Consider the following 23,995-nt stretch of genomic DNA (forward strand, 5'->3'; position numbering starts at 1 on the left):
CTGACATCAACAAAGACTTTAAGAGAAAGCTTACATGGCGGCCACACAGGAGGGCAGGATAGCGAGTTTTGGGGCTCCTGGCATTGCGACTTACGCTCAGATAGAGCGACTGAGAGACAGTCAGCCCACACAGCAGGTAGAAACCCACCAGATACCAGAGGGTGCTGAGAAGACTCCAGAGCTGGGAGAGTACTGGCGGGCGGTGGCGAGTACCCCCATGAATTCAGAAGAGGCCGGACACAACAGTTGAGTTCACGATGACTGGAGGGAAAGGGGGTCGGTCCTTCCAACAAACCAAGTTGTATAAATACACCCTCCTCAAAGATACCACACTGGGACATGTCATAGGGAGGACCAGAGATGCAGAAGAGGACCTGCTGCAAGATGGGAGACACCCACACTAAAGGGCATTATTGAGGCCATCCAGGTGGTCTGTGGAGCCTTGGAGTCGAAGATTGACTGGGTCATTACAGCCGTCACACTGACCCAGGCAGATCTCCTCAAAATGGAGAGAAAGTGAAAGCGGTGGAAGGCTGTCGCAGCCCTCAGACTGCAGACCAAGACTTTGACAGAACAACTGGATGAACTGCAAGCCAACGCAACCATGACGGATGTTAGACTGAAAGACAACGAAGGCCGCATGAGAAGGAACCACATCAGAATTGTTGCAGTACTGGAAAGGGTGAAGGACCCTAGCACTGACCTCTTCGTGGAGGATATTTTTCCTAACACCCATAAGCCTCGAGGTCGGTCCAAATTAATTTCCATTAAACAGGCTCACAGAGTGCTGGGAATGGCTCCACATACCATCATTGCCAGCATCTTCAACCATAGAGACCAAGATGTGATCCTGCAGGCTGCGCGGAACAGCCTACCACTGAGCTATGAAAATGTGGACATTTTCCTCTTCTTGGAATTTACACAGCGGGTCGAGCTATTCCTATGCAGTTTTTCCACAATTAAAAAAAAAACTAAAAAAATGAGATCTGAAATACTCCATGATGTTCCCAGCCAAATTGAGAGTGGTGGCAGAAGGGAAAACGTGGTACTGCAGATCCCCATTGGAGGCCTGGAACTGGCCTGAAGGATGGAGGCCAACATGGGAAACAAAGATGCACATTCAACACGGCCATCAACGACCGCATAGTAAAGGTCTAGCTCGACAAACTTCAGAGGAGAAGGGAGAGCAACACCATCGTTCACCACAACAGAGGGGTGCGCACAGCGGAGGAGGCTGAGGGGGGCTGGTTCAATGCCACTGGCTGATGCTTGAAGCTGCTGACATTTACTTGAGACTAGAGCTTATACCACCCTTTGGGAAGGCTGGAGGAACAGAACCAAAGCACATGGCCAGACTGGCAACAGACTGTGCGGCCTGGGGGGCGGTCAGTGCTTTAGCAACAATGTCCAGACGTTAAAAAGATTGAACAGCAAGGAGAAACAGAGAGGTTGTGACCGCTAATTCTCGATAGGTTAGATTTAAGTTGGGACGACAGGAGCTCTGCATTGTTGGATGGGGTGGGAGTTAGTTTCATGTCAAATGGCAATTTCAATGCAGAGAGATGGAAGTTACAGTGGGAATGTTCTAAGTTCAGTTGTGTGTTCTTTGGGATTTAGGTTTGTCTTCTTACAGAGTCAATACAAACTGACAAGTACAGCTTCCCACACCACCTGGCTGGGCCTCACGGTTTGTAAAAAAAAAAAAAAAAGAAAGAAATCTGTTTAGTCCCTTTTGGACTCGGACTAAAGGCATGCCATGGGTGGAATGGCAAGGGGTACTGAGCTAAAGAGCTTGTCCTGGAATGTTAAGGGGCTTGGAGATAAAATCAAGAGAGTAGTTTTGCTTCGGTATCTTAAACACCATGCGTCTAATATGGGGCTCTTACAAGAACACACGCTAGCCAGCCACTACCGGGCACTTGATACATGGGGGTTTAGAATGGTGGCCCTTGCAGGCTATACATCAGGCTCAAGAGAGGTGGGCATTCTAGTGAAGCGGGTGCTTCCATTCATGATCCAACACATGTGGGGAGGTCCACAAGAGAGATAGGTGGGCCTATCTGGAACCGGGGGGGTCGGATACTCAACGTTGACTCAAATTTTGTCCCTGCACACCTCCATCTTCTCTGGCCTGAGCGCCCTCCTGTTACACCTACCAGATGGCATGACTCTCATAAGGGACGATTTCAACTTGGCACAGAATGAAGAGCTAAACTGTTGAGCACCCAGACTCACAGGATCAGCCCTCAGCCCAACGGCTAAATTTGTAACGGTCCGGGGTAATGAGGATCTTTGGGGCACACATAATCCCACTGAGCATCACATGGAGACCTGTCCCAAATACACTTACTTATTGACTTAGGCCCTCATTCTGACCCTGGCGGATTGAATCCGCCAGGGCCGAGGGCAGCGAATGCACCGCCAACAGGCTGGCGGTGCATTCATGGGCATTCTGACCGCGGCGGTAACGCCGCGGTCAGAAACGGGAAACCAGCGGTCTCCCGCCGGTTTCCCGCTGCCCATGGGAATCCTCCATGGCGGCGCAGCTTGCTGCGCCGCCATGGGGATTCCGACCCCCTTCCCGCCAGCCTGGTTCTGGCGGTTTACACCGCCAGAACCTGGCTGGCGGGAACGGGTGTCGTGGGGCCCCCTAACAGGGCCCCACATTGCTTTTCAGTGTCTGCTTAGCAGACACTGAAAAGCGCGACGGGTGCCACAGCACCCGTCGCACACCTTCCACTCCGCCGGCTCCATTCGGAGCCGGCATCCTCGTGGAAGGCGCTTTCCCGCTGGGCCGGCGGGCGATCTTTTGCAGATCGCCCGCCGGCCCAGCGGGAAAGTTGAAATGCCCCCCGCGGTCTTCTGACCGCGGGGCGGTGTTTGGGCGGTTTCCGCCCGGCGGGCGGCGTCCGCCGCCCGTCCGGGTCGGAATGAGGCCCTTAGTGTCCGTAGATACAATTTTATGCATGTGTCTGACATCTATCAAGTGAGATAACTACCACTCCCCGATATGGGCGAGCTTTGTTTTGGAGCAAAAGACTATGAGGAGGTTGGCGCCAATCAATCCTTGGTACTTAAGCAACACACTAGGAAGGGCTACCAGCAGCATGAAACACTAATTTGTAAAATACCTGCCTTCAGCTAAGTTGGCACAAATGCTGTGGTAAGCCTACAAGACCGTGGTTAGAGGGCATGCTCTTTCTCATTGCTAGGTTTAAGAAAGACCACAGGAGAAAACTAGAGGAACTTGAGAAGGAGGCTGTGTCCCCCGGAACGCCTCCTCAAAGCAATAAATACCCCAGAAGTGCAGCACACACTTGCACTAAAGAGAAGGGAATATCAGGACCTGGCAACAGAGGGTGCAAGGGTGATGCACTGCTGTACTTAATATTACCTCTACAGGAAACAAAACGGGCAAGCTGTTGGTGTGGCTCAATAAGAGGGATCAGACTAGACGCTGGGTCCTGGAGGTTACAACATGTGAGGGAGGGCTAGTGACAGACAGCGTATAACTGAAACATTTGCAGATTATTATGCCTGCATATACTCCCTGTCAGTGAATATTACAGCTGAGGATATATGGGCCTTTCTTTTTGACATACGCATGCTTAGCTTGTCAGCGACGGATAGGATACTCCTATGGGCAAACATTAATGAGAAGGCACTCCAGTCGGGCTATGAAGACGCTTCGATTAGGCAAAACCAGGATACCAATGAAACTTTATAAAATGATGAGCTTTAAGTTGTCACCTCATCTAGACATCCATAAGGAAGGGAATCCTCCTGAGGACTGCGCCTGTTGTAGGCCGATATTTCTCCTCAACACAGAAGTTAAAATATTGGGCAAGCTGTTGGCATTGCCCTTGGTCAATGTGATTCAATCCCTGAGCCATCCAGATCAGGATTTATGCACCACTGTAGCACTAATCTGTCACCTCCACAGTGTATTGGGACAATCAGCCAGCCTGAGAGAGCTAGCACTGGTGGTGTCATTGGATGCGAGGATAGCATTTGATACAGTGGAATAGGATTACATTTTTTTTCTGTAGCGGACAAACTGGGATTTGCCCTCCAACTTCATACAATGGGTTCAACTTCTATACTCTGGCCCTGTGGCTCAGGTTAAAGTGAATGGCAGACGCTCCAGGGATTCAAACTTCAGAGGGGTACTAGACAGGGTTACCCGTTATCCCCCATTCATTTTCACCTTGGCCCAGGAGCCATTCGGTGAGGGGCATGCTTTGGCAGTGGCGGTGGGAAGACAAAAATATCATTGTATGCAGATGATGTGCTGCTACATGTGACTGACCCGGAATTGACCCTAGTCTAGGTGATGCAGACTATCATGGTATTTGGTAGATAGTCGAGCTTACCATAAACTGACATAAACCCATACTCTACCCCCCTGATTGGCCAGGTACCAGATTGCTGCCAGATTGCGTAGCGAAGGTGGCTACCACAGGTTTCCACTATTTGGGGGAATCTACATCGCACCAGATGTGACTCTCTGAATTCAAAAGAATCTGGCCCCATCGTTGGATGGTTTAAGGCAGGATGTGAGACACTAGTAGTCATTGCTGCTTTCACTACTGGGCAGGGCGCCTTTCTTTAAAATGATGTCTCTACCCTGCTTCCTTTACACCGTACTGAACTAGCCCTATGAGGTTCCCAACTCGTACTTCAAGGCAATTAAAGAAGAGTTCTGGAAAGTGCTATGGGGTGGAGGCTATATAGCGCTATCCAAGTCAACAAGGGGTTGATACGATGAGGGCATTGGAGTACCCGCTATCCAGAAATACTGCTAGGCTTCACAGATCAGCATGATTATTTACTGGGCCTTCCTCCCCATGACAGAACCAGCGCTCCTTATGGATAGGGCCTTTGCTGGGTCAATGGGGCTTTCCAAGAACCATATACGGAGACAGTAGGCAAGGAGACTGGTCGGATTGCACATGGACAGTAGTGCAACTATGGAGAAAAGCCATGGCATTCTGGGGTGGAAAAACAAGGTTACACTGGTAACTACACTATGGGAGGCAGATGTACTGAAGTCTCTGTGCAGCCAGCCAGGATTTGGTAAGTGGGACCTTATAGGGATCTCCAGGGTGGGTGACATTTGGACTCCAGGCGATGCCGTCCCCTGGCCCGACCTGCTGCAGGGGCACCAGTTACCTCCCTCCAGAGTTTACCGATATCTGCAAATCTGCTACAAGTTCCTGAGCAATCCATCTGAAGGTGACAGATCTTTTAGAGGCCTCATCCCTATAGCATAGATTATTGGATGAATAAATGCCCACATCACTAACTTATAAGAAGCTACTTAACCATTATCCTGAAGCAGTCAAGGGAAAAGTGGGAATGGGTGCTTGGAGGCTTACATGATGGAGAATGGGATGAGGCCCTGGCAGCCCGCAAAGAGATGGCCATATACACAGGATTTTTTGTAATCCAAATTTAAATTCTGCATCATTCCCTGCTATTCCCGAACAACGCTGGAAAAGATTGGACGGGCAGACGGAGGATGCACAATGTGTGGTTGCAGGCAGACTGGTACCTTCTTTCACATCCTCTGGGAGTGCCTGACATTGCAGGATTGCTGGGTAGCTGTGGTTGAAAGCATGTGGGCAGTAGGGGGGTAAGGGCATAAGTGTCAAAACAGTGTATTGTGAAGATTTGGGAAGAGACTGCTACTACTAGCGCACAAACGATGTGGATGACAGTGGGTCTGGCAGTTGCAAAAAGGAACATTATAAAGGCTTGTGGTACAGAACAGGCCCTAGATCTTGGGGCATAGCAGCAAGACATGGACTGGTGTATGATGGCAGAATGGGTGGTCTATGAGGGAAGGGGTTTCTCCAGAAAGTAGGGGAAAATCTGGAGTAGATGGAACACTGATAAAGGCCACATATGTGCAATTAACAAATGACTGGAATAGGTCAAAGGGACAACACAATCAAAGCAAACACTGGATGAAGGGATTCAGGGGGTACATGGAGGGGAACTGCTCGAGGTGAAAATGAAATGTTTTGACAGTGTCATTTGGACAGACTGTAGCTGTGTTTAAAGGCTTAATAAAACTATATGTTCGATGGCATGTGTAGCTTCAGATACACATGCTGTGCACATCCCGCCATCTGGTGTTGGGCTTGGAGTGTTACAAGTTGTTTTTCTTCAAAGAAGTCTTTTCGAGTCACGAGACCTTGTCCTGTCGGCGCCGACGCCATTTGCAGTCTTCTTGCTCTTCGGTCCCTGAGTGTCTTCCTCGACCGAAACGCTCGACAAGCCTCACAAGTATCCTCCTTGTGTTCTGGTGACAAACACAAGTTACAGACCAGATGCTGATCTGTATATGGATACTTGTTATGGCATTTTGGGCAGAAGCGGAATGGGGTCCGTTCCATCAGCCTTGAAGAGACACGTGGCCGGGCCGACCAGGCCCGACGGGAATCGAAAACCCCGACGGGCCACCGGAGCTCTTCTCAATTCGGTGTCGATCTGTTGTAACTAACCCGATACCGAACGCAAACAATACCGACGATTTTTCCGCGATTCTAACTAACTTTCCGACCCAAAACACGGAGCGAAAAGGAACACGTCCGAACCCGATAGCGGAAAAAATCTAAGATGAAGTCGACGCCCATGCGCAATGGAGTCGAAATGGGAGGAGTCCCTCGGTCTCGTGACTCGAAAAGACTTCTTCGAAGAAAAACAACTTGTAACACTCCGAGCCCAACACCAGATGGCGGGATGTGCACAGCATGTGAATCTGCAGCGACTAATGCCACGAACATATGTACACTGGGTAAGTGACATTTTCCATATATGCCATGCCCTAGCCGAAAAAAATGTGCTGGCAGTCTTTATGCCCTCCCCCAACAGGGGCAGATGGGTATAATTTACCTCAATTTGCCCTGAAAGGGTGGCAGGAAGCCCACTAAACACCAGGGACTGCATTTATGCAGTATTGGTAATGTTTGGAGGTGGGGATGGCTTCCCCTGGGCTTGGACCAGTGCTCTCACCTGCCTGCAGCACAATAGACTTTCTTCCCCCACCTCTCCCAGGCCTGGAGGTAGATAGGGTCCTCACCCCCAGTCCGTTCCCCCGGGGAGTAGAAAGCCCACTAAACACCAGGGATTTCAAAAAGGCACCAAACTAAACAAAAGGAGGGGCTGGCCTACCCTGGTATCAAGTGGTATCCTCACCCAAGAAGATGGGTTTGTCCCAATTGGGGAGGTTGCCCCAAATCTGGGGGTAGAAAGTCCACCTGACGTCAGGGATTTTGCCTTTGGGGCAAAATAAAGTGGTGCAGATCTTGCACTTTGGCATTGGCCACACCCCCACCTCAAAAGGGACAAAACAGTCTTCAAAACACACCTGTATAGTCTCCTGGTTGTCTAGCTTTCAAAAATGAATGTACAGGAATTCTAGATTTCCATATGTGCTGGTTGAGCTCGGGCCCAAATTCCACAGCCACCCACTTTGCAAAAAAAAGGGATAGTTTGTGTGGCAAAATGTGATGTATTCAGGTTGCGCTTTGGGACGTTTCCATTTGTGGGCATTAGGCCTATTCATACAAGTGAGAACCCATTTTTATCAGGAGACTTGGAAGCTGGGTGGGAGGATGGAAGGACTTTTGTGGCTCCCTGCGGATTCCAAAACTTCCCATCACAGAAATATAAGGAAAATGTTTTTTTAGTCAAAGGTTGACCTTTGCAAGGTATTCTAGGTTATTAAAAAAAAAACCTGGTGAGACCCACACTGCAGCTATCCACTTTGCAAACATAAAAGAATGTTATCTATCCATGTTGCATTTTTGGCCCTTTCCTTTCGCAGGCACTAGTCTTACCTATGCCAGTGAGGTGCCATTTTTATCGGAAGACATGTGGAAGCATAGAATAGAAGAGCATTTGTTATTACCAATTGGATTTCGTTGCATTTGTATCTTCCAAATGTAAGCCAATATGTAAAAAAGGAGACATTTTGAAAAATACTCCCTATTAACCCTCTAAATCGTATGCTATTACTGGTGCTCACAAATCCAGAGATGTACAAATAAACTCAACATCTTGTGCCCATTTCAGAAATAGATAGGTTTGCTTGATACCCATTTTTCACTCTATATATTTCTTTATATGAATTGGCCTATACTTGGTACATAATGAAAAACCATCATTCAGTACAGCTCAGTTGTTTGCTCTGGGTACCTGTTGGGTTCTTGGAGAACCATCAAACCTTATATAGCCCCATAACCAGAAGTGTCTAGTGGACGTAATGGTATAGTGCTTCTGTAAATTGGCTATTATGACAAAAAGGTTCAGATGAAAATGTCACAACTGGCCATTTTTTTTTTCTTACTTTCTTTCAATATTTCCTTATTTCAGTTCCCAGTTTCTTTGGAAAAACCTAGCGGGATCTACACTTAACTCCATGCGGAATCTGAAATTTTGTCGACTTTTCGGAAATCCGTGGCTTTTCAGGATTGCCCATGGTTTTCACACTGGTTTCCACCACAACCTGGAAGTAGGTTGAGAGCAAAAAATAACAGGAAAAATGGGCTACTTTTTTTTAAAAAAATGTCAAAATTGTTGTAAAAAGTAGTTTTATTTTTATTTAGAAATGCATGTTCCTGAAAGCTGCGAAGATGGTGACTTTAGCACAGCAAGCCATTTGTTGAGGCCATTTTTAGGAAAAAAAAGTAGACCCTTTTTATCCAGAGCCCTTTTTTCAAAATTTTCCTGTAAAACTCAAAATTTAGCTATATTTTGCAGTTTTTCTCGGCTCAGGGGGATCCACAAATCATGGGATCTTCTAGAATCCCTAGGATTTGGGGAAAAAAGAGTGCAAATTTGGAGTGGATATCTCATGAGGAAAAAAGTTATGAAGCCCTAAACATAAACTACCCCAAACGGCAAAAAAAAGGCTCAGCGCTGGGGCAGATGGGCCCAGCTGTTAAGAGGTTAAGTACTTTAATTTCTTTTTTCATATGATTGTTTATTTCCATTAAATGTTTAACTAGAAGGAATGTTTCATACGTTTGTAATTATGATGTGGTTTATGTTACCTATGTCTTTATTTAAAGCGCTTCTCTAAAAAAAAAAAAAAGCTTGTTTCTTTGACGCACTACTGAGTTTTACGCGGAAAGCCGCTGTCAATCTTCTGACAGAGCATTTTTGTTTGGTAATGGTGCACGTCTGAGTTTTCTTTTCTTCTCCGTTTAGGTTTGGTTTTCCTAGCATGCCTTGAAAGGACGAATAGAAAGCCACTGTCACCATTTTCTTTGTTGCTGTGCACTTGCGCTTTCTAGTTTTTTGCCTTCACCAGTTTTTCTAAATGCTCCTTTTAATAGGCGCATGAGAAGCCTGTTGTCATTCTGACCGGAGCGGGCTCTGTACATGCACGGGTCCTTTTCCTCTCTTCCTCTAGTTAGCTGAGAGCTGGTATGTGAAGTGTTATGTTTAGAGGGTCTTTTCTGAGTACATTTTTATTTTTATTTTTAGGTCAGTCTTGAAGCAAATTAATTTCTAATGGAGTACTTCCTTATTTATTTGCTTCTGTGCTCTAAGAGTGGTCTCACTCTTTTTAATGTCGCTGACCGTTGAAGAATCTGTTGGTTGGCTAGGCATGAGTTCTTCCTGTTAGACCAAAGTAAATTAAAGATTGTTTATATTGATTATACCCTCAAAAACAGAAATAAAAGCTAAATATATATATTTTTTAATTGTTATAGGGTTTGCAGTAACAGGTATATTATGGCAAATAGAGAGAGGAGTAGCCTAAAAATGCTTTCTCAAAACCTCCTGCGAGTTCAGAGCCTATTTACTCTGATACCTCTGTTGAAGAGGAAGGCCAAGAACGGCACACTGAGCAGGAGTCTGGCAGTGAGGGGCAAATTACTGTGAGAGGTGATACAATCAGCTGTTAATGCTTCTGTGAAAACCATGCAGGAGGCTATTAGCCTATCTATAATGTCATCTTTTAATGAGCATATTAATCATTTACCTCCATTTCCTCGAGAAGAGACTCATACCTCTGAGGGGAACACTCATTTTAAAAATGTTGCTGTTATTACCCCTCAGAAAAGACTCAGGTGTCTCACTTAAATGTAGTCCAGTTTAATACAATAATCCTGGTGATCAGTTCCTACTAGGAAATTGAAAAGGTTATCTTTGTGAGGGAAACTTGCCTAAGAGGTCACAGAGGAAATGATCATTTAAAGTTTGCACAATTTGATACAGATTCAGTCTCTTCCCTTCTGTGTCATCAGTGAGATACTAAGGAGGATTATCTTCAGCCGTTACCTCAGACAGTTGCACCTAATCCATCTTCTTCAAGCATGGTACTTCTGGATGCCCTTGGTATTCCTTATGTTGACCCTGATGTTATTATTATCTGAGATCAGATAAATGGACTTCATTCTCCATAATTTCAGATTTTGTTGTTCATTGGATCAGTTGCCCAATGGACAAGGCAACCAGAAATAAAGTAAGGGCAGATTGCCACAGACCCCTTCTCGATCATAAGCTTGCATCCACTCATGAAGTTGACTCGTCTATGGCAGCTTTTCTACAAGAAAACAGTAATGTTCCTAATTAGAGAATAGATAAAGCTTTGCATGTTTACCAAGATTAGCTTTTAGGTATGTTGGGGTTTTGACCTAAATTATGGAGTTAACGGAGGATGTTGCTTTTGCAGGGAAACCAGTGAATTCACCTATCCTTAGAGTATGCAGTCAACATGCTATATATTCGTTAGGCAATGCAAACTCTGCTATACCTACTGAGAGAAGAAAGTCGTTGCCTATGAGAATAGACCCAAATCTAGTGTAGATGGCAGAAGAGTGGGCAGAAGAAGCTGAAGGGCAGCTGTTTGTTTATCACTTCTTGAAAGATATTTCGAGTTGCGTCCAAACTTTTACATCTCTCAACGAGGCACAGCAAAATCTAAAGAACGTTTTTGCGCCAAGAGTTTTTTGCAAGAGGCGGTTCAGGTGAAGCGCTCTCTTCAGCATGTCTCAACAGAACTCTTTCAAGCATTCCTTTTATGTCCTTAGAGTGGGGTCACATGCCTGGCTTTAGTGCCAAACCTGGATATGTTCCATTCTTTTCTCAACAAGAAAATTAATTTTGAGGAAGATTTCAGCATGGCGGAGGATGTTCCAGGTCAATAATGGTATGGTCAAATCATTTTAAATCTTGTTTTTTCCCTGAGAAGGTTGGGTGGTAGACTCTCCCTCTTTCCTTGCAATTGAAGGTTAGTCATGTCAGATCAGTGGATTCTACTTGTTATCCAGAGTTACAAGATAGAATTTTATTCCCAACCTCTTCAGTTAGCTCTTCCCCGACCAATGGTACTCACTGTCTCAAACAAATAATCAATAACACAAGAAATTAAAGGCTTGATTCTCAAGGGAGCCATAGAGAAAATTGCTTTACATTCCCTAAGTATTTCTTGGCAACCTCTTTCTAGTAAAAAAAAGCGGATGAAGACTTTCGGCCACCTATACATTTAAAAATATTAAAAAGTTTCATCCTATACCGACACTTCAAGATAGAAGGAATTCATCATTTCAGAGATTCCTTAAAGGTTGGGAATCGGTTAGCCAAATTAGATATCAAAGATGCTTATCTTTCAATCCCAATTCATCATTCACAAAGTGTTTTCTGCATTTCCTGTGGCAAAATGAACGTTTCCAATTCAAATCTCTACCCTTCGGCCTTTCCTAAGTCACAGAGCACTACAAGAAGATCCTGAAACCAGTGTTGGTATTTCTGAGATCACAAGGGGTCAGCCTAATAGTTTGTTTTAGACAGTATGTTGCTGACATCACATTCCCACAGTTATTACAGACTCCTGTCCAGTGGGCAATTTCTCTTCTTCAGGCATTAGGTTTTGTGATAAACCAAAAGACATCTGTACTGGTTCCCTCTCAAACAATTTTGATTCTTGGCTTTATGTTAGTCAGTGAAAGTGGTTTATCTTTTTCTTCCACAGGAGAAAATAAAGTTGATAGATAAAGAGTTTTTTTGATTTCATCCCCAAACTAAACATGACTTCTCTCAGACAGTTAGCAAGAATAGTGCGGTTGTTGTCTGCATCTATACAGGCAATCTTCTCAGCTCTTCCTCCTCACCAAGCTCTTCAACAGCTGAAGATATGTCATATATGCAAAGGCCTTCCTTACTCAGCGTAAATCTCCCTTTCCACAAATTCAAAGGAGAAGTTTGAATGCCTGGAATATAAAATCCATTTTTGGCCTGGCACCAGATACCATGTTAGAATCAGATGCAAGCAACTCTGGCTGGGGAGCAAGGTGTGAAGAGACTACCACAGAAAGAAAATGGTTGCTTGAAGAAACTCAGTTGCACATAAATTGCTTAAAATTGATTGCATGGTCTTTTGGTGTAAAAAGTTAAGCCAACTCATGAATAACTGTTGTATACTTCTCAGAATGGGCAACGTTTCGGCTGCCTGATAGATTTGTCGAAAGAAATTTCTCATTATTGTTGGAAGGGGGAATTTTCCTTTAAGCAGAATACCTTCTGGATCTTTCGAACTCGGTAGCATATTGGGCTTCCAGGTACCTGCTGGACAGGGGCAGTTGGCCTCTAAATCAGTGTGTTCAGAAAAATTCTTCTTCTCAATAAGACAGTTTCCCGCTTTTACAACTGAAAACCAGACTCGGAAGTGAAAGCAGTGGATGCTTTATTGCAACATTGGCAAGCAGTTCAAGGTTATGCTTTTTCTCTACGTCACCATGATTCTCCAAACCCTAGTACATGTCGGAAGAGACTTAGCCATGGTGATTGTAGTGCTCCCCGTTTTGGCCATCCCAAGTATGGGTCCCTAAACTTCAGAAACTGTAGATTTTCCATGCCACTTCACTGCCTTTCCTCTTCTCATTACAGATGATCAGGGATGCCATCACAGTCTGATCCTCCAAGGCCTCCTTCAGCTAATGGGGTGAAGATTTTAGGTCAGCCTGGTATGTTTCAGGATTTTTGAAGGAGGCGATGTCAGTTATCAATGACACCTGGGCAGCTTCCACTCCAGGTATAATGGAGGTATAAATATAATCCAGGTATAAATATGCCTGGGTGGCCTGGGTTAACTGATGTGTGGAACAGACATTGATATCCCATATCTGCTCCTTCTGGAGAGGTTAACTGTTTGGTTTCCCTCCTCATAGCAGTCAAAGCATATAGAATGGAAAATTCTTAGATTACTGATTTCTGCTAGACATGTCCTAGTCAAAGAAGAGCTGGTAAGTAAACATTTCCTAGTTTGCAGAGCCATGAAATCAATTAGTCTAAAGATTCCTCCAAGATCAAAATATTCAATTTTAATGGATGTAAAAGTGGTATTAGACTCTTAACCTCACCAAGCAATGAGTTTCTTTCTCTAAAACAGTTATCTGCCAAGTTGACTATGTGGTTATGTTTGATTCATTCAGAAGAGTTTCGGATATCAAGGCCTTAGATATTAACATTTTTCCCCAACATGGAGTTATCTTTTATGTATCCAGCTGTACCAAAGCATTGTCCTCATATGTATTTTACCCAGCTTTTCATTACTGCAAAAAAAGTGTTGTTCCATGTCTCCTTTGTCACGAGTCCCAAACATTTGCTTTTCAGCCTCCTTCAACATTTCAATTGTCAATTTCATATTAACCCCCTTTCAAACCAGTATTTCCTCCTACTCTGGCCAGATGGGTGAGATGGTTTATGGATTGTGGATCAAGATGGTATTGAAATGTGTTTGGTGCTCATTCTGTTAGAGGAACTATGACATCAAAGGCATTTGTTTCTGCAGGATGCCTTAAGAACATTTTAAAAGCAACAGATTGATTCAATGATTCTACATTTAGAACATTTTATTATGAACCTACTGCACATGTATTTTGTGATGTTCTCTCCAAGCTTTTAAACTTGTCATAATTGAGCCTCTGGTCTTTTAATAGAATGCAAATCTCCAAACCTCTTGTCACTTTACTGGAGGAAATTCCCATCTTAGGATAGACCATTTTAACTGGGTTTAGCATGCAGATTTTCCAACAGCAGCATGAATTAACATTCAAAAGGGTGGCTGAAGGGTGTCCATAGAAATAATGTAGTTAGACTCCAGAGGTTAATGGACACACCCAACAAATGTTTACCAGTAAAGTGTATTTCCTACTTGAAAAGAATGTAACTAGCTGAGTTTGTTTGAAACTCTATTACCAGCCTCCCTTCTCAATTTGTTAAGCTACAGACCCTCCATTAGCATTGGGGAAAATGTTGAATTATACCATTTATGTAGCGTTTCATAATTTAGATGCTGTTTAGGAGTGTGTGAAAAGAGCAGTAGTTGAACTATAGCTTACATAGGAGGTTTTTTAGTGAAGTACCGATCAGCAGAATCATGTGCTCAAACATAATATTCTCTGAGCTTCACTCCAACCCAGTCCAGACCCCTGAGTCTATTAATCTTTCAAAATTGAATTACAGTAGGATTTCATTCTGCTGTGGTCTTTTTTGTGTGAAATTTAATGGGTGCAAAAAACTTTTAAGTTCGATTGGGTACTAAGAGTAACTCTTGATTTAAAAAATAAGAAAAAAAAAAAAAACAATCTTGTGGAAGATTAAACATAACTGATTCTTTTATTTCCTGCTAGGGGGCCTTTGATCGTAAGAAGCACTATGATTGGTCTAGCTTCAACACTCTCGTCCTGCGTGTACGTGGGGATGGCCGGCCATGGATGATCAACCTTGCAACAGAGATGTATTTCACACATCAGAAGAGTGATCTCTATAACTACTTTCTGTTCACCCGAGGAGGGCCCTATTGGGAAGATGTCAAGGTACAGTATGTTTTGTAATACAGACAACAACAAATTTAATGACGGCCTAGTTCCATTTATTTTGTTTGACTTGCCTTTTAAAAAGTGAATCAGGGTATGCACAGTATATTTTGGTCTCCAGGTGTGGAGGCCAACCCATTAAAGCATGTAGGTAGAGTCCAATTAGAAATATTTGCTGTCACTCTGAGAGCCATACCTGAGAGACACCACCTTCTGCAGCAATACCAAACTGCTCCAGACCTTAAAAGTGGCAACAAAAGCCAAGTTGAACTTCCTGGTTTATTGGCCAAGTAGCCACCTACTCTTACTCGCCTAGTGTGCTTTTGGTGGCTGGGCATACTTGGGCACTAGTAGAGAGGTCGTGGTTAGAATTCTCTTCCTTTTCTGTAGTGGAGCATGGTGCTTCCTTGCTTCAAAGGCACATGGTCACTGGCAGGTCCCATGTCACACACTATGACCCCATTCTGCTGCTCAACCTGGCCATTGACGTTGTGTATTAGAGCACAGGGCCAGTCATTCAGGATCTAAAGCAGGATCTAGATCTGGGAGATGCAGAGGTGGAGGGAACTGATAAGTATAGGGTGAGACATTCATGTTTGTGTTTGAATGTGTATTGCATTTATTCCGGCATTTGCATCTTTATGTATGCTTGTGAATAAAGATGGTGTGAATGATTATCACTGGTATCTATTGGGTTGTATGTCACAACATGGAGTCACAGCATTGGAAGTCACTACATCACAAGACTCAGTAGGTCATTGGGGTAACTACCTCGTGGGTAAGTACATAAACATAGAATTTATATATCCAGGCGTGATGAAGGATATAATTGTTTGTGATGTTACTAACTGGTTGATGTGCATAAAGTGTAGAGATGGATTAGATTCAATATGATGCCAATCTTTATTTTGCTGTTAGTCACTTGACTGCATTAGTATCTGCTATGGTCACAAGGGCGGAATTCTGTTGGAGGCATGTATATTGTACAGGCGCAAGTTTTTTTTTTTTTTAGGTGAGAATGCAATTTATTTTATGAGGGGAGATATTCTATTCAGAATGCTTAAGTATAATAATAGATCTGTGGCCTCTAGTGTCTGTATGTGAGATTATAAAAATAAGAACCGTTTGTTTACTTTCTGGCAATAAAAGGACAAGGAGGGCAATTGCAGCTATACAATGCCTTCCTGTTGATGTCTTTTTTGGAGGGAGACTGTATACTTCAACATCATTGCTTCTGTTCATTAGGGGGGCTTATCCAAAGAGGTGATAAAAGCAAAGTTTTCAGCTTTAGCGGAAGCAGTCTGTGAGCTTCTACACCTCGCCAGTGAACCCAACCCTATTACTAAAAGGTATGTGGGTATAGGGGGACCATGTCTTGTGAGTGAGACGCACTGGAGCAGAGGTTAGGAAACTATTGATTACAACTTTTTGTAGTACAATACAGTGCTGTCACCCGTGGTCCTCCCTTGTTTAAGTCACACAGACTAGGCAAACTGCCTGCCAATTAGTTCAAATAAATGGTGACATTTAGTTGAAACAAACACTTCTGAATATGCTCTGTTCAAGTCATGCCGCTTGCTGTCAGAAAGGGCCCAGTAGCTGTGACCTGAATTGTCACTCCTACGTGGGCTACATAGTGCATTACTGTGCAGACTAACAATAAAACATATATCTCTCATGTATCTCGGTAGTACTTAATTTTAACCAGTCTCTGCAGGTGGTGGGCACCAGCACTCATTTTTGGGGATTTGGATTTTTTGTTATCTGGTTTTGACCCAGAGAAAGAAAAAAGAAGATTAAGAATGAAAGGGGAAGATCAGTGTTGGGGGTGGGGGGAGGCTGGGTGGGGGGGGGTAAACAGATGAAAATTCCCCTGCCAGAGTGAGATAAAGACGCAGGTAGGGAAGGGTGGTAGAAGAATGCACTATGTAAGATTAGACAATAAACCAGAAGGGCGCTGTTCCTATAGAAAGGAAGGAGAAAAGAGTGGTTGTAACCTAAATTGCAAGAGGGAATCCCTTAACTCAAGAATTGGTGCCCTCACACACCCAAATGGATGTCATGCTTCATCATAGGGCTAGCTCCTCTTTGGGCTGGTGCTGCAGTACCTGACGGACCCCGCAAGAGGCCTCTTTCTAGGAGATGTTTTTGTTTTTCAGCGTTAATGATGAATGTGTGTTTGGGCGGGTATAAATTGTGTAGGGTGGAGTAAGTGCAGAATACTGTAAACTGAATTAAAACTGGGTCAGGGATACCTAATTGATTTTATTTTGACTGAATCTTTTTATTGTAGATTTGATGACCGAGAGAACATAACATTAGCATTTTGGTCAGCACAGCAAATAGTATACAATCAGAGCTTACACCGTATTCCAGTTTATAGTCCTAAACCTCTCAACGTATAAATGGCAGAAACATAATTGCAGGCCTTATCAAGTGTCTTACGTAGAGACGAAATGTGGTTAATAGGAGCACTACAGAATAAGGAAGAGAAACAAACCATAAGCGAGCAAATAGATAAAACACATTCTGAATAAATATCAACCGGAGCAGTGGAAGGCATACATATCATAACAGAGCTGAGAATCAAATACACTTTATGCAATTGTTTCAACATTAGACACAGGAGGGATTTTTATTTGGATGTAGAGTCATAAACATGTGACACATCAAGCAAATAACTGCAGTGCTCTGAGTTGTGGGGGTTAAAGCAAGACAACTCAATGTGAGTGAGGTAGTGTAGCTGGGAGCACCAGATCTTTTGGAATTTAGTGACTTTGCATTGTTCAAAAGTTTGTATAGTATGTCCTATAATTATGTCTCTAAGTGTCTTGTATTCATTGTCAGTCCATTGCTTGAAAGCATTGGGGGACATAGCTGGTGGAAATGCTGGATTACGTGCAATTGGGATATTAGGGGAGGGGAAAAATAGTCAACCCCTTCTTTAGGGCCAGTTTATCTCAGATATCCAGGACCACTTTTGTTGGTGTAGCTATGTACGCCCTGCTCGGGCAGGCTTGTTTGGGTATATAGGCTAGGTCCCGCAGCTGCCTGCATGCAACAGTCCTGTCCATGTGTAAACAATGGGATTCGCTCTCTCTATTTACCCAGGCTGAGATGTAGTGAAGCTTTGCCCCCAAATAAGAGTCTAAGAGATTAGGACAGGCAAGGCCTCCTCTATCACTAGGTTGCATCAGGCGGACGTTGGACATCCTTGGTTGTTTCCCATTCCAGAGGAGTCACCCTGCGCAACACCGAGGATGGTGGGTCTTCAAACGTAAGTGTTTAGTTGTCGCAGGCAACCGCCAAGCCATCAAACGGGTCTCCCCTGCTGCCCCCACCATCTTCTCATTTTGAAGCCGAGTGAGCATCAGCAGGGCGTATCATCAGGAGATGAATTCAGTCTCAGCTGCATCTATCCCCAGAAATGGAAGTGGAATCAGGAGAGATGGTGAGTTTTCAACCATTCAGCCCTCCCTGCCCAGTCTGCCAAGTCAGCAGTGGAGATTGGACTGCCACATTTTGCTTGGCAGTAAGGCACATCCAAATCTGCAAGGCCATAAGTGTGGCTGGAGACCCGCTGCCAGACAATCTTTCCTATGGTGCTGTCATGATAGCTGGGAGTCAGCGGGACTCGGGTGGGCTAAAGTCTACGGGACCGGCAACATCTAAATCTGGCGAATGGAGTTTCATTCGGAAAACTGACATTGGGACCGTTACCGCCAACATCTAAATCAGGCCATTAGTCTGCTTTCTTGTTATCCGCAGGATAGCCTCCTTTTCTGTAAAATAGTGGACTTGCACCAAGATGTCTTGGGCCATGCCTTATCGGTTAAGCATGGAAGCCACACGGTGTGCCCTATCCAGAAAAAGGGTTGGCACATCTGGGTCTCCCCGGATCACCTGGAAAAGGGCTGTCATGAATGCCATAATGTCGAAGCCTTCTTGACCTCTTGGAACCCCCTATATACGGATGTTATTACAGCAGCTGCGGTTTTCCAAATTCTCTTGCTTGACTTGTACTGCTATGTTGCTCTTCCAGGGTTGTGACTAGATGCCATAGCATCTCTTGGTTATCTGATCCATTGTCTATGGTGCATTCAAGGTCATTTATCCACTTCCCTGTGTCAGACACCTCTTTCTTAATGTCTTTGATGCATCTTTTAAAGTCTGCTCTAAGCGATCCAATCTCAGAGCGTTTCTCTTGCAAGGAGTGGTTCATGTAGCCTTTGTGATTGGTGTGGGGGGGTCTCTTCAGAGGCAGCCTGGTGTGTGCTGGTTTTGCATATCTCCGGAGTCAGCATTTTGCCCCAAAAGGAGGTCACTGAGGCATCTTTAGTGGGCTTATTATGAGGCATATTGGCAGGAGGCGCATGAGGGACCTCCAGCCACGGATCCAGCTGCTGGTCTGCTCCTGCCCAGTTCTAGCCCAAGGAGGCACATGGCACACTGAGGTGTGCCTATGCCTGGGGCGGGATGTGCCCAGGTATTTTCAGAGGGTTCTGAGTAGAACAAACACAATTGTTCCGCTGCAGCGTTTCTCAAGGGCCTCACTTCGGATGCCAGAAGGAGGTGTCCACTTCAGAAACAGTCACCCGCCGCTGCCCATTTAAGTACCCCAGTCATCTCAGTAGATTTCGCCAAGGATTTGAGGAGTAACTACACACCAGCTTAGACAAGCGTGGCAAAGTGCTCCCTAAGTTGGCTTCTAGGCACCTCAAGGGAAGGTATCAGGAGCTGATTAGAGGTAGCAATTCCGGTAAAAGGAGTAGTCATGTTAACAATAAGGAGGAATGCCCAAGTCCATGTATCACCCTCCATGAGGGGAGCACCAATCGTGGGGGGGTAGGTCTGCCTAATTAGGGGATAGAGCTGGCCTAAGAGCGTCCCAGATATTTAACTTTCCTAAGTGATTTCAACCTAGTCTCATGCAACTTGTCCCCCGAGGGCTACGTGCACTGGCGGAAGGTTAGAATAGTTCCCGGGGCAGTCCTGCAGCTGAAGGTGGGGACGTGGAGCTCTAAAGGTAGGTGGGTCACCTGGGGGCTTAGACAGCTCTCCGCAACCCCCTCCGCTGACCGTCACTGTCCGCGTACGTCCGGGTGCCCGGGCAGGCTGTCACAAGGCTGATGCCCTTTCCTTCTCTGCCGAGTCCAGGCCACCGCCCCAGGTATCGGGAATCACAGCACTCCAGATTCCACAACTCTCCATGCCGTTGCTCCCCAGACAGGCCCAGCTCCGGGAACCCACAACAGACGCCTGGTGTTGTGCGCCGAGTCCACCAGGCAGCGTTGATTCCGCTCCTACCTCAAGGGCTTAGGAGGCCAGAGCAGCAAGCATGCTGGAGTCCAGGTAGGGCGTGGGTTACCCCCTTCGCTGCAGGTCCGCTTCCAATGCTGCGCCGATGTGGAGGCCACAAAATTGTGGTTGCAGTATTGCTGGCCGCATGTCTCGGCCTGATAATTTCTGCCGGGGTCATCACTTTGTGTGCCTGTGCACTGCTAGCACTGCACAGGTGAGTCATCAGAAGTGCATCCCCTGGCAAATGCAATGGTTGTGCTGGCCCCAGTGCCTTAGATGGTGGTGGTTTTAACACGAGAGACTGGGGACGAGGCCGAAAGCTTGCATTGTATTCTTTCGTGAGCGAAGCCCTGCCTTCCCTAATTAATTTTAATGTAATGGTTCCCTACACAGAGCTAAAAACAATAGAGCAAATGCTATCATGAGGGCTCAATATAACAAGCCTTAGTGCAGTTGTATAGGGTTGACATGCTTCGCGCCTATTGGTCCAGCCGGATCCCTGGCATTTCTTCAGGACCAGAACAAATCCCTACCCTACACTTTAGTGTGATGTGAAATAACACTTGTTTCTCTAACAAATAAATACCTTTATGAAGTAATGTAAAGCCTAGAAGTGATAAATGCAACACATTAACATTGTGATTTTGAGCATCGCCTCAGAAGAGATAAGTAGGTTGACACTTTTATATATCTCCGGTGATTCTCTAGTGTTCCCATGCTAGACACAACATGCTAAGAGTGCAAAAAGTTGTGATAAGTGCACAAATTCACAGCAGGCCGGACAGCTGACCACACATGTATAAAATCTAAAAACTCCTTAATACAGTACAAACATTATAAAACATATAAGATCAAATAGGGGTTCATAACCCAGTAGGCAGGGATTTTACCCTGTTGGATCAATTTGTCAGGCCCTTTAGGTCAAAAACAGAGTTGTGCGCTGGTGCAATAGAACTAGAAGAGGATAGTAAATAATTAATGGAGATGTAACCCCCCAGGATATTAGGAGCCACATGATTAGCGTAAACTGATAAGGTACTCACGTGGTCTAGCACGGAGAGACCATGTGACCTACCCCGCCTCTGCCCGCGACTCTCCTCACTACGCTGCTCGCCTGGAAGTAAAGGTAGAGCTGCACAGTGTGGTATTAGTAGAGTGTGATGATCTTGTAATAGGGATCAAGTGTGGGTTCAAAAGTCAGGTTGACGTGAGCCGCCATGTTGAGGAAGGTCTGTCACTCTAGGGGCGGACCCTACAGCAGGCGGAAAAGTCCTGAATGACCAAATGACAATGTTTATTTGTTTCATTCATTTCTTCTAGGTTAGACAATACTTCATTGAGGTATTTGTTAGGGAAACACCTATCATTTCACATCCCACTCGAGTGTAGGGTGGAATAGGGATTTTTTTCTGATCCTGAAGAAACGCCAGAGATCGTGCTGGACCAATAGGCGTGAAAAATGTTGACCCTATATAAACTTAACTAAGGCTATCTTGGTACATAGAGGCCTCATGATAGCATTTGTTCCATTGTCTTAGCTTTATCTAGGGAACCGTTACAATAAAATAAATTAGGTATCACTGAGACAGTTTTAATTCAGTTTACACTATTCTGCACTTACTCCACCCTAGACAATTTATACCCCGGCACACACATTCATCATTGAGGCAGAAAAACAAAACTCTGAGGAATAGCCCTCTTGCGGGGCCCATCGTGCGTTGCTGCACCTGTCCATCGAGATGCTAACCTTATGGTGAAGCATGGCAACCGCATGGGTGTGTGAAGGCACCAATTCTTGAGCCGAAGGATTCCTTCTTGCACTTTAGGTTCCAACCACTACTATCTCCTTTCTTTCTATAGGAACAGCACCCTTCTGGCTTATTGTCTATGACTTAGAAGTGCGAGAGTTCGACCTTTATCACCTCCACATTCCCCCTCTTGTGTTTATGTAGAATTAGTCCTGGCAGCCGTTGTATGCAAGATTTGGCATTGCCAGTAATGGGTTCTTACATAGATATGGCCGCTGCACTTTAAAAAAAAAACTTAAGCACTGTATGTGATCAAAACAAGAAGGGGACTAATAAACCATTGTAATGGCAACAATAGAGTGTGACTTGTGAATTCCAGTACATCATCAAATAGGGAGTACAATGTACCCCATAAGTAACACTTGTAGTGGGAGTCCATAACCTGCTACCTTCCTCTAAATAAACCAAGCGACCAACCCATCTTTGTCCGTGTTTGAAGTGCACACTGAACTTGTGGGAGGCAGCAGGCACTGAAGGGTAGAAGCCAGTGATTCTTGTGGACAAGTTTCCTAAACATTAGCTCTTGATGTGCAAACTATCCTCCAGTGCTTCACCTCAGTTGAGGCACATGTAAAGCCAGTAGAAAGGCTACTATTCAGAGTTTTACTGTGAATATCTTTTGCTCCTTCTTTGCTTATCTACATTCATGCGCATACCAATCTGCCCTGCTAGCTAATTGTGATCTGAAATCTTATCCCACAAGTCCACATTTTAAATTTAGTTGTCTAAACTGTCCTGATGTTCACGTTCCTCCTGCTAATGAACAATAATTTGAATATGCTTTTCCTTTTCAGATTCCATTCTCCAAGTTTTTTTTGTCCAGCAAAGGAAGAGTCCAGGATGGCCAGCATCCAGTTTGGCTAGATAAGGTGATTTTATTAAGAAATGACCATTAAACATTACTAAGCCTCAGCATTTGTCCCATTCAAAACAGTGTTGTTCATTGTGGACATTTAGCATCCATGAAGACTTCTGTTATGCAAACATATCCCTATGAGATCATGCTTCAGAAAAAAAAATCCAATGAAATTTGTTAAGGACATGATTCAAAGCAGCTCTGAGTACCCAATAGCATTGTGAAACATGTGTTGGCTTGTCTGTTATTAAGAAAAGGTTAGTGAATTTTAAATTGTGACTAAAACATTAAAAAAATTGATGACGATTAACAGTTCCACTAAGTTTGTCTAATAGGTGCCTCCAAAAACTGCTTTAAAAAAAAATCTACCCAAGGCTGATTGCATGAAATGTGACTAGGGAAACAGGTAGGGACTCTGAGGCAAAAAGAAAATGCAGGTGCGGTGATTCAAGGGAACTGGGGACATGGGACATTATAGAACTGACAAAATGTGCCCTAATTGTCAAGAAAACATTTGAATGGAACCTGAACCTGGGCTAAGGAAGATAACACAATGATCAAATTCTAGAAAGAGAACAGGACACTTGTTTATCATCCCAGATTAAAGGTTCAGCTAAAAGCAGAAACACAACGGCAACCTGCCACATACATCATACTTCATTGTGAGATTATCCCATCATGGATAACTGGTTAGATTGAGAGTTAAAAGTCCTGCACTCCCACTGTGATGCATTCTGCAGAGACAACTTAAGCACACATCAATTACAAATGGTTTGGTGGACGACCCAGGTCTTGTCTGCGATCTTTCCATCATTGCCCCTTGCTAAGAAGATTTGTTTTATCTAACTGACTACTGCAGTCAGTCAAATACTTTGCATCGAAAAGGACCAAGAGGACATGTAATTGGTGAACGTGTGCTATATAAAAACCCCTACCACAATGAAGTGCAAATGTTTTTATTTACATGTGTCAATATACTTGCCTTTGTGGAGAAAACTAAAAAATAAACACGTTTTAGAGATGGGCAATTGTTCACTTGGCCCTCTATTCTTCTGGGCCTTCTCACATCTGCATGAAAGATGGAAATTTGCACCCTAAGGCTGGATTGAGGAAGTTAATAGGTGAAGGAGGAATGTGGATGCCTATACTGGCCATTACTGGGATTAGCACCACACACAGATGCTTGTATATTT

General features: G+C 44.5%; 1 protein-coding gene across 3 annotated transcripts in view; it reads left to right on the forward strand.

Moving 5' to 3' along the window:
• The window catches only part of NDUFAF1 (NADH:ubiquinone oxidoreductase complex assembly factor 1), a 124,475-nt gene that overhangs the window by 72,824 nt on the left and 27,656 nt on the right, over window positions 1–23,995 (forward strand). For all 3 annotated transcript variants that reach the window (XM_069208794.1, XM_069208793.1, XM_069208795.1), the window contains exons 3-4: window positions 14,652–14,837; window positions 22,741–22,815. In XM_069208794.1, coding sequence (XP_069064895.1) covers window positions 14,652–14,837; window positions 22,741–22,815 — 261 coding nt within the window. The remainder of the gene's footprint in view (window positions 1–14,651; window positions 14,838–22,740; window positions 22,816–23,995) is intronic.

Source organism: Pleurodeles waltl, chromosome 9 (assembly GCF_031143425.1).
Source record: "Pleurodeles waltl isolate 20211129_DDA chromosome 9, aPleWal1.hap1.20221129, whole genome shotgun sequence".
Lineage (NCBI taxonomy): Eukaryota > Metazoa > Chordata > Amphibia > Caudata > Salamandridae > Pleurodeles > Pleurodeles waltl.